This window comes from Prosopis cineraria, unplaced genomic scaffold, assembly GCF_029017545.1.
Source record: "Prosopis cineraria cultivar Desert tree isolate PC_DT_omini unplaced genomic scaffold, ASM2901754v1 PC14, whole genome shotgun sequence".
Classification (NCBI taxonomy): domain Eukaryota; kingdom Viridiplantae; phylum Streptophyta; class Magnoliopsida; order Fabales; family Fabaceae; genus Prosopis; species Prosopis cineraria.
Window position 1 is genome coordinate 12,038,297 of NW_026555345.1, and position 13,600 is coordinate 12,051,896.

General features: G+C 34.6%; 1 protein-coding gene across 7 annotated transcripts in view; it reads left to right on the forward strand.

Annotated features, from left to right (window-relative positions):
• The first annotated feature begins 1,605 nt into the window (after positions 1-1,605).
• Positions 1,606-13,600, forward strand: part of LOC129292684 (phosphatidylinositol-3-phosphatase myotubularin-1-like) — a 42,744-nt gene continuing 30,749 nt past the window's right edge. For 6 of the 7 annotated variants that reach the window (XR_008588942.1, XR_008588943.1, XR_008588944.1 and 3 more), the window contains exons 1-4: positions 1,606-1,936; positions 2,071-2,139; positions 5,403-5,477; positions 6,165-6,236. Coding sequence is in view for 3 of the 7 variants with exons in the window: in XM_054930283.1 (XP_054786258.1) it covers positions 1,820-1,936; positions 2,071-2,139; positions 5,403-5,477; positions 6,165-6,236 (333 nt within the window). In the remaining 4 variants the exon portion in view is untranslated. The remainder of the gene's footprint in view (positions 1,937-2,070; positions 2,140-5,402; positions 5,478-6,164; positions 6,237-13,600) is intronic. The other variant, XM_054930285.1, reaches the window with a different exon arrangement.

The window sequence follows — 13,600 nt, forward strand, 5'->3', positions numbered from 1 at the left end:
GCTTCCATCTTGACTCATATTTTTCGATTATACTAGGGAATAATTCGATGTTTGGTTTTGACAATGAGCCTTTCATGATAGATTTGAATCCCACTATCCTATTCGAAACTGAAACAATTATCTTGATGTACATTTTGAGAAAACTTATTGTGGTATGATGGTGAAATTATTTATAAAAGTTTTTGTTTAAACAAGGAACTCCATTAATTTTCAATGAAATGTCCATTTTTTTTACAATAAAATGTCCATTTATTAAAATAAATGTGGTTTTAACAATTGAATACACGTGCTGTTTGAGTTAACCACAAAAAATTAAGGGTGAAGTAGCAAATTTGATCATCAACTATTTTTTCAAGAATACTGGGTAATCTATACTATCAAGTAATGCAAAATAAATTTTTAACTTTAAACAATAGAGAATCTAATAGCTCGCCGTTAATTTCACTCAAGGGATGTTATGTGAGTAGCTAGCCACCTCAACATGTATAAATATGCAAATTTAGTCACGAACTATTTTTCAAAAATATTGGGTAACCTCTACTATATAAAACGAACAACCAACACTTTTCCATTAATTTTGACCAAGCACTGTTTATTTTCATATTTATGAGACCCACAATGCGTCAATTTTTTCAATCTTCTTGCCTTTATTTTCAATCTCAATTCGAGAAGAAGAGGTTTAAAGATTTCTTATTTGAAGATATTCATGAGGATGATACTAACGAAGTAGAAGAAATAATTCATGACTGAATAAGGATACCAATGAAGTAGAAGAAATAATTCATGACTAAATTAAGTTAGAATTAAACTTCTTTCATGTATAGTAAAATCAAGTTTCTATTTTGTTGGTATCGTTCTTGTGAAGGTCTTTAAATAAGAACTATTTGAACCTCTTCTTCTTGAATTGAGATTAAGAATGGAGGCAAAAAGATTAGAAGGATTGACGCATCGTGAATCTTATAAGTTTGAAAATAAATTATTTTTGATCAAAATTAATAGGAATGTGTTCAATGGTCTTTTTTTTTATAATAGAAGCTACCCCTCCTCGAAAAATAATTCATGACTAAATTTGCAACATCAAGTGTTATTTGTGGGCTTCAAATAACATCTGTTGAGTGAAATTAGTAGTGGATTACTGTATGTTCTATTTTTAAAAGTTGAGAATTTATTTCACACTACCTGATATTAGACTACCTAGTGCCTTTGGAAAAATTAGTTGGTAGATAAATTTGGTACTTTACCAAAAAATTAATAACACAAGCTTTCTAACTAATAAGAAAAATCTAATTATCTACAATAAAAAGTCTATTTATTCACAAGGTCCATGAAAATTTATATAGGAATAAGAGAACATTTATAAGTTAACTAAAAAAAATTGACACTTAAAAATTTTTAAATAACAATAAAAGTCCAACTATTTATAATTAAAGGTTTATTTATTTACTAGAGTCATTGGAATTTACAATTTATGCTTAAACAAGAAAAAATTTACAAGATAACTAAATGAAATTAACAAAATTTTTTTGGAAGTAACCGAACAATTTATTTGTTCACAATTGTCCAAGTCAAGTCAGTTCACAAATTAACCAAAATTAACAAGAGACAGTAACAAACCGAAGCAAGAGATCGCTTCGGGAACCTGTAGGTGTACGGAGCCGAGTCGCTTTGAAGTTTGAACGGCAGGCGACTGTCTCTCAACTGTCTCGTGCGTTGTATCCTCTTCGTCTTTCCCGGTCAGAATTGTCGTCGCGTACTCTTCCTCCTCCTCTTCCTCCTCTTCGTCTTCAACCTTGTGGAATCGTTCCCCTTCGCTGTCGGCATGGCCTCGCCGACACCAGGCAGCTCTCGATCAGCTTCTTTCAGGGATGACGACTCCGACACTGCCAAGCTTGAAGGCACTGGTAGCTGGGATGCCATCGAATGGACCAAAATTGAGGTTTTGTTCCCATATTTGTTAATTTATTAATTGAAATTTTGTATCTTCTTTTTCTTCTTCTTTTCCCCTTCTGGTGCGTTTTCACTTCAGTTGTTTCGTCATTTATTCTTGCTTTGCTGTGAATTTTTCTGCAGCCCATCATACGCCCCATTTCGCGGGAGAATCTAGATTTCTTGCTTGAGGCTGAGCAAGTCAAAGCCCAAGTATGCAGCAGCCTGAATTATTCTTCTTTTCTTTGCTTTATTTGAAGAATCGTAAACTTGAAATTCACCCTTCGTAATTTTCTTTCAGTAATCTTGGGTCATTTTTTGCTATACTGGGCTGTTTCTCGTAGCACCCATCTTCTTTCTTTCTTTTTTCCCCTTTCCCCGCTTTTTACCCATATACCATCTGTCAGCTATGTTCAATGGATGGGTTCTCAAGTAACAACTAAGAGTCTGTTTGGTTTTCTTCATTTTACGTTCAAAAAATAAAATTTTATTTTTAAAAAGTTAAAAATTATTTGGGTAGAATATTTTACAGAAAAGCATATCTCAAAAGTACATTCAATAACTAAGTGAATTTTTAAAACGTAACTATTTAAAGCTTTTGAAAAATGAATTTAAAGAGCAAGATGTTATTTGATCATATTGTCATAAGTTTAATCTCTTATTCTTTTATTTAAAAAATAGTTAATTCATTAAAAATATAATTATTATTTTAATAATAATAATTAGATATCAATTTTTTTAGTATTATAAATTAAGTAATTAATCATGTTAATTTTTAGCATTAATGTATAATAAAAATTACAAATCTTTATTACATCTTTTAAAATTACAAATTAAAAAATACAAATAACTAGAGATCAAATTTTTAGCATTATAGATCAAAATTTATACTATTTAAAATCTTTATTATATTTTTTAAATATTTTAAATATATTACATTTGTATAATAAAAATTATAAATTATTATAAATCAATGTTCTTTTTGATAATTGTACATTTAAAAGAACATTTCATTATCACAAACTAAACAACTTTCAATGTATCAAACTAACTTTTAAAAAAATATATCCAAATACAAATTTTGTTACAACAATTGACTTTCACTAAACTGACTTTCACTAAATGAACTTTTATCAAATGAACTTTTGATAAATTGAAAACCAAACGCACACTAACAAGGCGGCATTGTATAAAACATGAATTAGTTGTGTTGTCTTATACAACTTGGTCAGATTACTTCAAATGTAAATAATGTATAATCCTCACGGCAGCCAAAAGGTAAATGGCAGCCTCACCTCAGTCAAGGAAGGTGCTAAAATAGGACAACACCTGAAAATATGCTATATAACTGCAAAATAAATAATATTTGATGTAAAAAATTAATTGTTTAAGAATAATAATCATATAAAAAGTGAACAGTTGAAGTCGTCAAGTTACAAAGTACTTGTCTTGTTCAAAAGTGAATGACTAACAACAGCCTCAATGAAAATCTTTTAAAAGTGAATGATCCTAGTGTATGCGAGGTTGTAGAACTATGTAAAATGAACCTAGTATATGCGAGGCACTCGAGGAGAGTGCCTTGCATCCAATTGGATGAAGGCTCTTTATCCAGCTGGCTGGAACCATTGAGGCCTCACCTTAGAGCATCAGATGTCAAGGTGAGAGCTTTTAACTATATTCTCTCAACATGCTGAATTTGAATGTGTAACCAGCAGTGACATGCTAATGGAGTGTGGATATGAAAATTCTTCTCAGCTCCATGCTTACAATGGCTGCGGTATGGCAATTTTCACACGGCTCCACTATAGGCGTAGGGAATAAGCTATTTTTCTTAGCTGCTATTGCCTATAGGTGCTAAACATAAATAGGGAAAAAAAAGTCCTAATTTAAGCGAGTTCACAAAGGCTGCTGCTGGAAATTGACTCAACCTATTCTTGGACAATCAAAATTGAAGAATCAGACCAATTCAAAAAAAAAAAAAAAAAATTGAACAAAGTAGTATGCCTCAAGCATGTTAGAGCTCCAAGAAAAGCAAATGTTTGGCAATTTACTCTCTACCATGAACATTTAGTTACTGTTAAGCTAACAGGACATGTGATGGAACAGAGATGAGATTCAATTAGTTTTATTTTAGATGTTTTGGATTATTTTATTAGGTTTGTTTGAATAAGGATGTTGAATATCCATCAGATTATTTAGGGTTTAATTAGATTTTCTTGTCATTATCTTTTTTATGATCGTTTTAGATTTTCTTTCTTTTCACTAAATAGGATACCTACATGTATAAATCTAAATTATCCATGTTATCTTTTAGGACTAAGTTAACATTTCATTTATTATTATTATTTTAATATTTCCAAGGCTCTATAAATAGCCCTTGAGTTTAGCAGTCATATTCAAATTACTTTTGAATAAATTGAGTTGAATTTTGAATTGTCTCCTTTCTTTGAGTTTCTCCTTTCTCTCTAATTCTCTCTTCTCTACTGTCTTTCTATTTCTTTTCTCCTTCCCCACTTCTTGTGCTTGAGCTTGGTTCCTACTTCCCTTCCCTGTGTTACTTTCCTTGTTTGAGATTTATTGAAATCCCAACACTAAACAAGGCATAAAAAAACTCCACCCTCTAACATCATTGCCATAATCTGTTTATAATCCTTCACCATAATTTGTTTACTCGCCGTGCCACCACGCTCTCCACAATTCTTTCAAGTCCTTGAATTTGCCTAAACCACAATGTTATCATCATCGATCACCAACTAACGTGCCTTCACATGCCACTGTCTCCTGCTGCTCGTAGAGTTCACACACAACACTCATAAAGTTCTCATTGGCTTGTTGGCTCTCTGCATCACATGCCCTATATGCTCTAGAAGCTCCAGATTGATGTACCATTTATTCTGAAATTTCATCCTGTTTGTTCGTGCAATTTAACTCTTCAGAGGAAAGTTTTTCAAGCAGGGCAGAAATGATGGAATATGAATGTGATTCAATTAGTTTTATTTTAGATATTTAGGATTATTTTATTGGGGTTGTTTGAATACGGATATTGAATGTCCATTAGATTATTTAGGGTTTAATTAGATTTTCTTATCAGTATCTTGGTTATGATCATTTTAGATTTTCTTTATTTTCAAAAAATAGGATGCCTAGATATATAAATCTATATTATCCTTGTTATCTGTTAGGATTAGGTTAAGATTTCATCTATTATTATTTTAATATTTCTAAGTCTCCATAAATAGCCCTTGGTTTATCAGCTGTATTTAGATTAGTTTTAAATAAATTGAGTTGAATATTGAATTGTTTCCTTTAAGTTTCTCCTTTCTCTCTAATTCTCTCTTCTCTACTATCTTTCTATTTCTTTTCTCCTTCCCCCCTTCCTGTTTTACATCAATATGAGTCTATACAATTTAAATTACCTTTATTCTGTTGGTATATTTTGGCTATAGAGTAAGTTTGTACATGATTTTTGCTTTCAGGAATATGGTGTTGTTCTTGTTAATAACAATGATGTGGGTACATTAATGGTTACAAATTTTCGCCTTCTATTTGTGGTAAGTATTTCGCAGAATATATCCTGTTTCTTAGATCTAAATTTTGATAGCACACTATGAAGCAGATGTCCTGAATTTTGTTATTTTCCATTTTCCATAACATAAAAATTTGATTGCCATGCAAAGGTGAGTGCAATGATGTGATGTTAATATAAAATGGTGGCCAGCAGTTGCAGCTGATTTGTTGAGTTTTGAATTGTGAGTTAGGATTGGCAGGTAAGAAAGTTGTTGAAATGCATGGTTTAGGGTGACTATATATGTTATGAACGAGCGGGAGATTTTGAAATAAATTCAACCACACATCATTTGATATAGTGAAGATCTTGGAGTGAGGAATTAGATTATTTCAGTCATATATATTTAAGAGCTTTTAATATTCTTTTCCCATGATATTATGTCTTTTTTAAGACTCACCAAAAATAAGATGCAGTTGGTCATGCAATTATGAAGTCAAGATGCAGTTGGTCTTTAATATTTCTAGTGCTTGCTGTACACTATCTAATTATTTGTTCAAATCTTAGTTGAAGGACTTAATAAATTTAGCTCCTGAGTGTCTGTTGCTGAATTGTGCGTATTTATGAATATCTACTTTATCATATGTGTTGTATTGGAAACATTGTACCTTATTATATAGCTACATATGTTATTGAGTGTCTACATATTGATCTGTTCTTTTGCCTTTTCAAGAGTGAGAAAACCACAAAAGTTATTGCTCTAGGAACAATCCCACTTGCAACGATCGAGAAGTTTACCAAGATTGTAAGTTCATAAACTTGCAAATCATGCTACAAATTTGTGCTTGAGTTTTCTGTTATTGAAATTGTATATGCTGCCTTATATTGTGTCAGACCCTCTTCCATCAATGTTAATATAGTTTTCATATTGTGAATTATTGTTTGCATTTGTGGTGAATGGAATTTTATTCAGAGATGAATCTATACTTATAGAGTACAAAATAGAGATGATGATATCATATCAGAAAAATAAAATAAAATAAAATAAAATCCCTACTGATCAGCTGAAAAGGATAGCAGGAATAAAAATAAAAATCTAGGGTTAAGTTAGCTAATGGGCCTATAACCCATCAGTCCACTTTCCACACTCCCCTCCAAGCTGGCGAATAGACATTGATCATTCTTAGCTTGCTTATCATTTCTGCAAACTTGGCTCTAACAAGAGGCTTGGTCATCATATCTGCAACTTAGCTTCTTGAGGGAATATATGCTAGATCTATGATTTTTGCTTCAATTTTCTCTTTGATGAAATGTCTATCAATCTCAACATGCTTAGTACGAGCATGTTAAACAGGATTATTTGCAATCTTGAGAGCTGCCATACTATCACACTACATTTTTATAGGAACCTTCATTTCTATACCAAGTTCCTTCAGTTGTTGTACAACCCATATAACTTCACAAATTCTAAGAGCCAATGCTCTATATTCAGCTTCCGCCGAGCTTCTAGAAACAACTGGTTGCTTCTTGCTTTTCCAAGTTACCAGGTTACCCCACACAAATGTGCAATATCTAGTGGTGGAATGCCTATCATAGATAGCTCCTGCCCAATCTGCATCGGTGTAAATTTCTACATCTGTTACATTTTCTGATCTCGGAGTTCTCTTATTGCCATCTGCATATATTTCTACATTCTTCTTATTCCCCTTTGAGAAGAATAAACCCTTTCTAGGTGTGGTTTTTATATATCTAAGAATCCTATATACCGCCTCCATAAGCTCCTTCTGAGGATTACTTGCAAACTGGCTCACAACTCCTACTGCAAAGGATATGTCGGGCCTTGTGTGAGATAAGTAAATGAGTTTTGCCACCAATCTTTGGTACCTTTCTTTACTCACTGTCTTACCATTAGGTTTCACTTCAATATTACAATTTAGTTCCATTGGGGTATCTGCAGGTCTTGCTCCCAACATTCTAGTTTCCTTAAGCAAATCCAAGGTGTATTTTCTCTGTGATATATTAATGCCTTGTGATGAGCGAGCAACTTTCAAACCCAAAAAATATATCAGATTTCCAAGGTCTTTAATCTCAAATTCTTCAGCTAGATTCTTCAGCCAGATGTTGCTTTAGTTTCAAGATTTCTTCAGCATCATTTCCTGTAAGTATGATATCATCCACGTACACGATTAGGACAGTTGTTTTCTGACCAAACTGTCTGACAAATAGTGTATGATCAGCTTGACATAGAACATAGCCAAATCCATTTACAGCACGGGTAAACCTCTCAAACCAAGACTTGGGTGATTGCTTTATGCCATAAAGTGACTTGTGCAATCTGCATAATTTACGTGCATTATCTGGACTTCTAAGTCCTAATGGAATCTCCATGTACACTTCCTCTTCCAAGTTCCCGTTTAAGAAGGCATTCTTTACATCAAATTGAAATAATGGCCAGTCTAAATTAGCAGCGAGAGAAAGAAGAACATTTATGGTATTGAATTTTGCCACTGGCGTAAAGGTCTCGTCATAATCAATGCCACAAGTTTAGGTAAAGCCTTTAGCAACTAATCGTGCCTTGTATTTATTGAGACTACCATCAGAATTATACTTCTTTGTAAGAACCTATTTACTCCCAACAATTGACTTTCCTTGAGGTAACTTCACAATTTCCCATGTCTGATTTTTATTTAAAGCATTCAACTCTTCATCAATAGCCGCCTTCTACTTATGCCTCGTTTGGTATTATGGAATTGAGAGTAAGGAAATGGAATTTAAACTTTTGCACGTTTGGTTAGGAAAAATTGGGTTGAATTACACTTACATATGGAAGTCATTTCCATCAAAACTGATGGAATTGAATTCTATAGGGGAGAGCATGGAGGTCCATTTCTGCCAAAGCTTGGACCATGTTACCTTTGCAACTTATCAACGAGAAAGACGGTGGGAGGGTGGCAAGCACAGTGGTGAGGCAATAGTGAGGACAGAAATGGCGACAGGGCGAGGGTGTGATGATGTCGACGACACTGATGGCAAGGATGCAACAGTGGTTGAAGCTCATCTTCATCTTCTTCCCTGCTTTAAAGATCTGGAGAACCAAAAATGTTAAAAGGTAGGAATTGAACGCAGAAACCAAGACTTGTAGGAGTTCATCTTCATCTTCCCCATTTTGCAGATCTAGAGAACCAAAACTTGTAGAAGATCATCATCACCTTTCCCTACTTCAATCACAATGATGATGAGGATGCGCGCTGTCGATGATGTCTTTTTGTTTTCTAGATCTTTGATTTGTCGAAGGTGAAATTGTGACTTCTCTACCTTCATCTTCTTTCCATCACCAGATCTTCTTCTTCTTCTTTAGGTTCTTTAGTTCTTTTTCTTCAAATTCTGTATTGTAACTTAATGGGTGAAGGTAAAAACATTTTTGCTGAAGGTGAAATTGTGGATTTTTGGCTATGGACAGTGGTTCTTCATCACCAATGGCCTGAGTTGTGCAAAATGATGGGTTGATTTTTTTTTTGGAAGAGGGTATTTTTGTCTTTTAATATTTTAAATATCAATAATAAATAAAAGTAATTCATCAATTCCATTGACATACCAAATATATTTTTAAATCTTATATCCATATCCATTTCAATCTTCATTTCCATCTCCATTTTCATTTCCATATCCATGAAAATCATTTCCAACGTACAAAACGGGGCATTAAGGTCAACTATGGCTTCCTCGAAACTCTTAGGTATATTCTCACTATCAACAGCAGCAACAAAGTTCTTAAATTGAGAATTGAGTTTATCATAAGAGACATACCTGTAGATGGGGTGTCTAGTGCAACTCCTCTTGCCTTTTCTAAGAGCAATAGGCTACTGAAGATCTTCAGGGTTACCTTCAGTTTGAGAATCATGGCTTTGCCTTGGTACAACAATGGGATCTTCACTGTTAGTGTGCTGTTCAGACTGATATGTTCTTGATTCATCCACATATGGCTCAAAATTAGGCTTAGGTTTAGACTCAAGATTGGGCTCAGGTTTAGGCTCGGGATTATTGGGCTCACGTTTAGGCTCAGGATCATTGGGCTTAGGTTCAAGATCTGGAATGCGCTTAGGTTCAGGCTCAGGATTTGGAACAAGCATAGTGGAAAAAGGGTCTTGTGACATATAAGGTCTCATACTAGGGCTTTCGGTTTGTTTATTATTTGAATGACCATTATTAATAGCACAAATTAGCCATTCACCATCATTCTCCCCCTAATTGGGTACTTTAGGAAAGAAAGGTAGTGATTTAACAAACGTGACATTCGTAGTGACATAGAATTTTTGAGTGTTTGGAGAATAACATTTATACCCCTTGTTGGTAGAAGAGTATCCTAAAAAGATTCATTTGATAGACCGAGATTCGAGTTTGTTACCAGCATCATGAAAAGCAAAGGCAATGCACCTAAAAACCTTTTTTGGAAGGGAGTTAAGTAAGTGAGAGTGAGGATAGGATTTTAAAAATAAGTCAAGAGGGGTTTGAAAGCTGAGCACCCTTGAGGGCATGCAGTTAATGAGATATGCAGCTGTAAGGACTGCATCTCCCCAAAATTTGTGTGGAACATTATTACCAAGTAATAGGGCCCTGGCAACTTCAAGTAGGTGTCTGATTTTCCTCTCGGCTACCCTATTTTGTTGAAGTGAATGCACACAAAAAGTTTGGTGGTGAATCTCATTTTTAGTCAGAAAAGTGCGAAGAGTAGAATTGAGATATTCAGTTCCATTGTCACTATGAAGAACTTTAATAGAGGTTTGAAATTGAGTTTGAGCAAAAGTATAAAAGTTTTTGAAAATAGTGCAAGCCTCAGATTCATCTTTTATGAGAAAAATCCATGTCAAACGTGTATGGTCATCAATAAAAGAAACAAACAAACCATCTAGCCTTAGTATGAGTTTCAATCCATGAAGGACCCCACACATCACTATGTATGAGGGAAAAAGGTGCGGAGGGACTATAAGAGTTAGCTAGAAAAGGATGACGAGTTTGTTTGACAAATTGGCAAGTATCACAATGAAATTTCATTTTATTCATAGAATTGGGAAACAAAACTTTCATATAATCAAAACTAGGATGACCTAAACGAGAATGCCATAACATAATATCTTCTTGAGACATAATAGAAAAAACAGAAACAGAATAGGAAACAGGATCAACAGAACAGCCTTTAATGGTGGAATTGACTTCCAAATAGTAAAGCCCATTATGTTCCTTAGCATTGCCAATCATCCTCCCTGAGGTTAAATCCTGAAAAATACAACGAGATTTGTCGAAAGTGGCAAGGCAAGATAAATTGTGGGTGATACTTGTAACTAATAACAAGTTACATTGTATATCGAGAACATATAAGACATTCTTCAAAATAATAAAGTCAGAAATAACAATGGTGCCTGTTCCCATCACTCAAGCATATGTGTTATTGGCTACTTGTACACGAGTATGCTCAGAATGAAGGCTAAACTCAAAAAATAATTCCTGAAAACCCGTAATGTGGTCTGTTGCTCCAGAATCAACCACCCAAACGTTGTTACATTGAGAAATAGCACTAAGTGCAATTAGTAAAGTCTTACCGGTATGGGGTAAGGCAATTAAAGGAGTGGGTTTCTCACTTGTCTCATCACAAGAGTATTTCTCCAAAATGCGTCTCATCATAGCAATTTCCTCAGTATTGAGTGTATGATCATAAGTAGGATTGACAGTGAATCCTTTACTATCCCTTTTTAGTTCGCCCTTGTTATCACCCTTGGTGTTGGACTTTAAATGAGAAGGCTTGCCATGAATCTGCCAACAAGTTTCTCAAGTATGACCATTTTAATTACAATGCTCACACCTAAGACCCTTTTTTCCCTTGTGATCCCCCTTCTGATGGCTCCGAGCTACCATGGCAGAGGTTTTAGTACCAAGAGAAGTGGAAGAGGTAGAGGAAGGAAGCTGTACCAGTACCTTGCGGCTTCATATTTAATCATATTAAATGTATCTTCAAGAGAAAGTAGAGGTTTCATACTCATAATTCTTCCTCGAAGATCGTCATAAGAGTCACTAAGACCAAGTAAAAATTCATAACACCACTCACATTCGACCATTGTTTTGTAGTAGAGAGCATTAGCCTGACAAGACCATTGGTGTACCTTATATAGATCTATACGTTGCCAAAGGCGCACAAGAGTTGTAATACAAAGTAACTGACCTCTCCCCCTATGTAAGGGCTCGAATAGTACGCTTTGCTTGATAAATTGCTGCTGTATTTTCCTTAACAAAGTAAGTACGTCGAGCAGACTCCTAAATTTCTTGAGTTGTATTGGCAAGTAGATAATTTTCACTTATCTTGGGGTCTATTAAATGAATCAACCAAGTCATTACCATGTTGTTTTCTACACACCAAGTTTCATACTTGGGTTCACCAACTTCTGGTGCTTTCAGGGAACCGGTCAGATAATGTTCCTTATTCCGACCACGTACGAACATAAGGACACTCCTGGACCACTGCAAATAATTATTCCCATTCAATCAATGGGTGAGAAGTAAATGAAAAAGTGAATCACTATTGCTGCTGCCACCTGAAGATAGAACATCTTCACTGCCACGTTGGCTAGTGGGGCTGTTTGTGTGATCCCCATCTGTATTGAAGACCAGTGGGGTACCATTCAATGCTAACTTATAGGCCATGACAAAAAAAAAGAGTTATGCAAGAAGGAGAAAAACAGAGCATCTCATGACTGGAATAGAGGGTGCAACTAGAACACAACCGGAAGGGAAAAAGACATGGTTTGCATCTGGATAGAGAGTCGCAGGTTGTGACCGGAGCAACGAAGAGAGCAAATGCACGTGAAACTAAGAATTGTGATTAATCACGGACTTGCTTGGACGATTGAAACAAACACCGAGAACAGAGACGAACACAGTAGACAACAACGTACATTCCGTCACATAAGAGAACCAGCACCCATGCGACAGACCGAGTTAGATTAGGTATAGATTGATGCAGGCTCTGATATCATGTTTGTATTTGTGGTGAATTGAATTTTATTCAGAGATGAATCTCATACTTATAGAGTACAAAACAAATATGATGATATCATATCATATCAGAAAAATAAAATAAAATAAAATCTCTACTAATCAGCTGAAAAAGATAATAGGAATAAAAATAAAAATCTAGGGTTAAGTTAGCTAATGGGCCTATAACCCATCAGCCCACTTTCCATAATTATAAACAGATAAACAAGCAGTGATTGAAATTTAGAAATTATTTTCAGTGTTATGTTCTATTACAAGTTTTTATTGCATTGTACTGTCAGTTCTTGAAGCTTTCACGTGGATCCCTCTAGTCTGAGTTCCAACAGGCTGCTGTCCTGTTCCATCCTATCTATCTGCACAATTATTTAATTTTCCCATTCTTGTGTCTGGGTTTTTTTTTTCCTATCTGCATTATGACCATTTTCCCATGGTTTTGGAATCATGTAAGGTATAATCAGGATCTATAACTTTTTATTCCAAGAAAGTGTGATTGACATACCATATTTTTCCAGATCTTGCGAAAGTGTGCCATGACGTTTTCCTTTCCTAAAATGTAAGAACTATAAATAATCCAAAAGTTCTTTAACAAATTCACATTGATTCATTGAGCTAATAGTTTCACTTTCAATCGAATTTTGAATTTGTAAAAACTGTTGTGCATCATCCCTTAACCATGCTTGCCGAATATCATCATTAGAAGGATCCTTAGTCGAGTGATCTTCCTTCTCAATACTCCTTAAATAGATACAAACATTCTTGCTCCAATCCAAATAGTTTGTCGAATTAAGTTTATGTTCAGTGACATTAGTCATCACAGAAATAGCTTTGGTGGTAACAACTTTGTTTTTAGCCATCTTGGTTACCAAAGTTGAATAACCCACAAATAAATAGACAAGTACTAACCGAAATGAGGGGCAGCAAACAGGGGCACATAGATTATCAATAAATGTCAGTCCTAGGACTATTAATCAACCAATAAAACAAGCAGAAAATGGCACTCACTAGGAACAAGTGCCCAAAGAAGAAACAGACTTGAATAGCATCTAAATAGATGAGAGCAAGATAACCCCCACACCAATAGTCAGTGAATACCATTCTGGAAGTTCCAGATACAGCTTGGTTAGC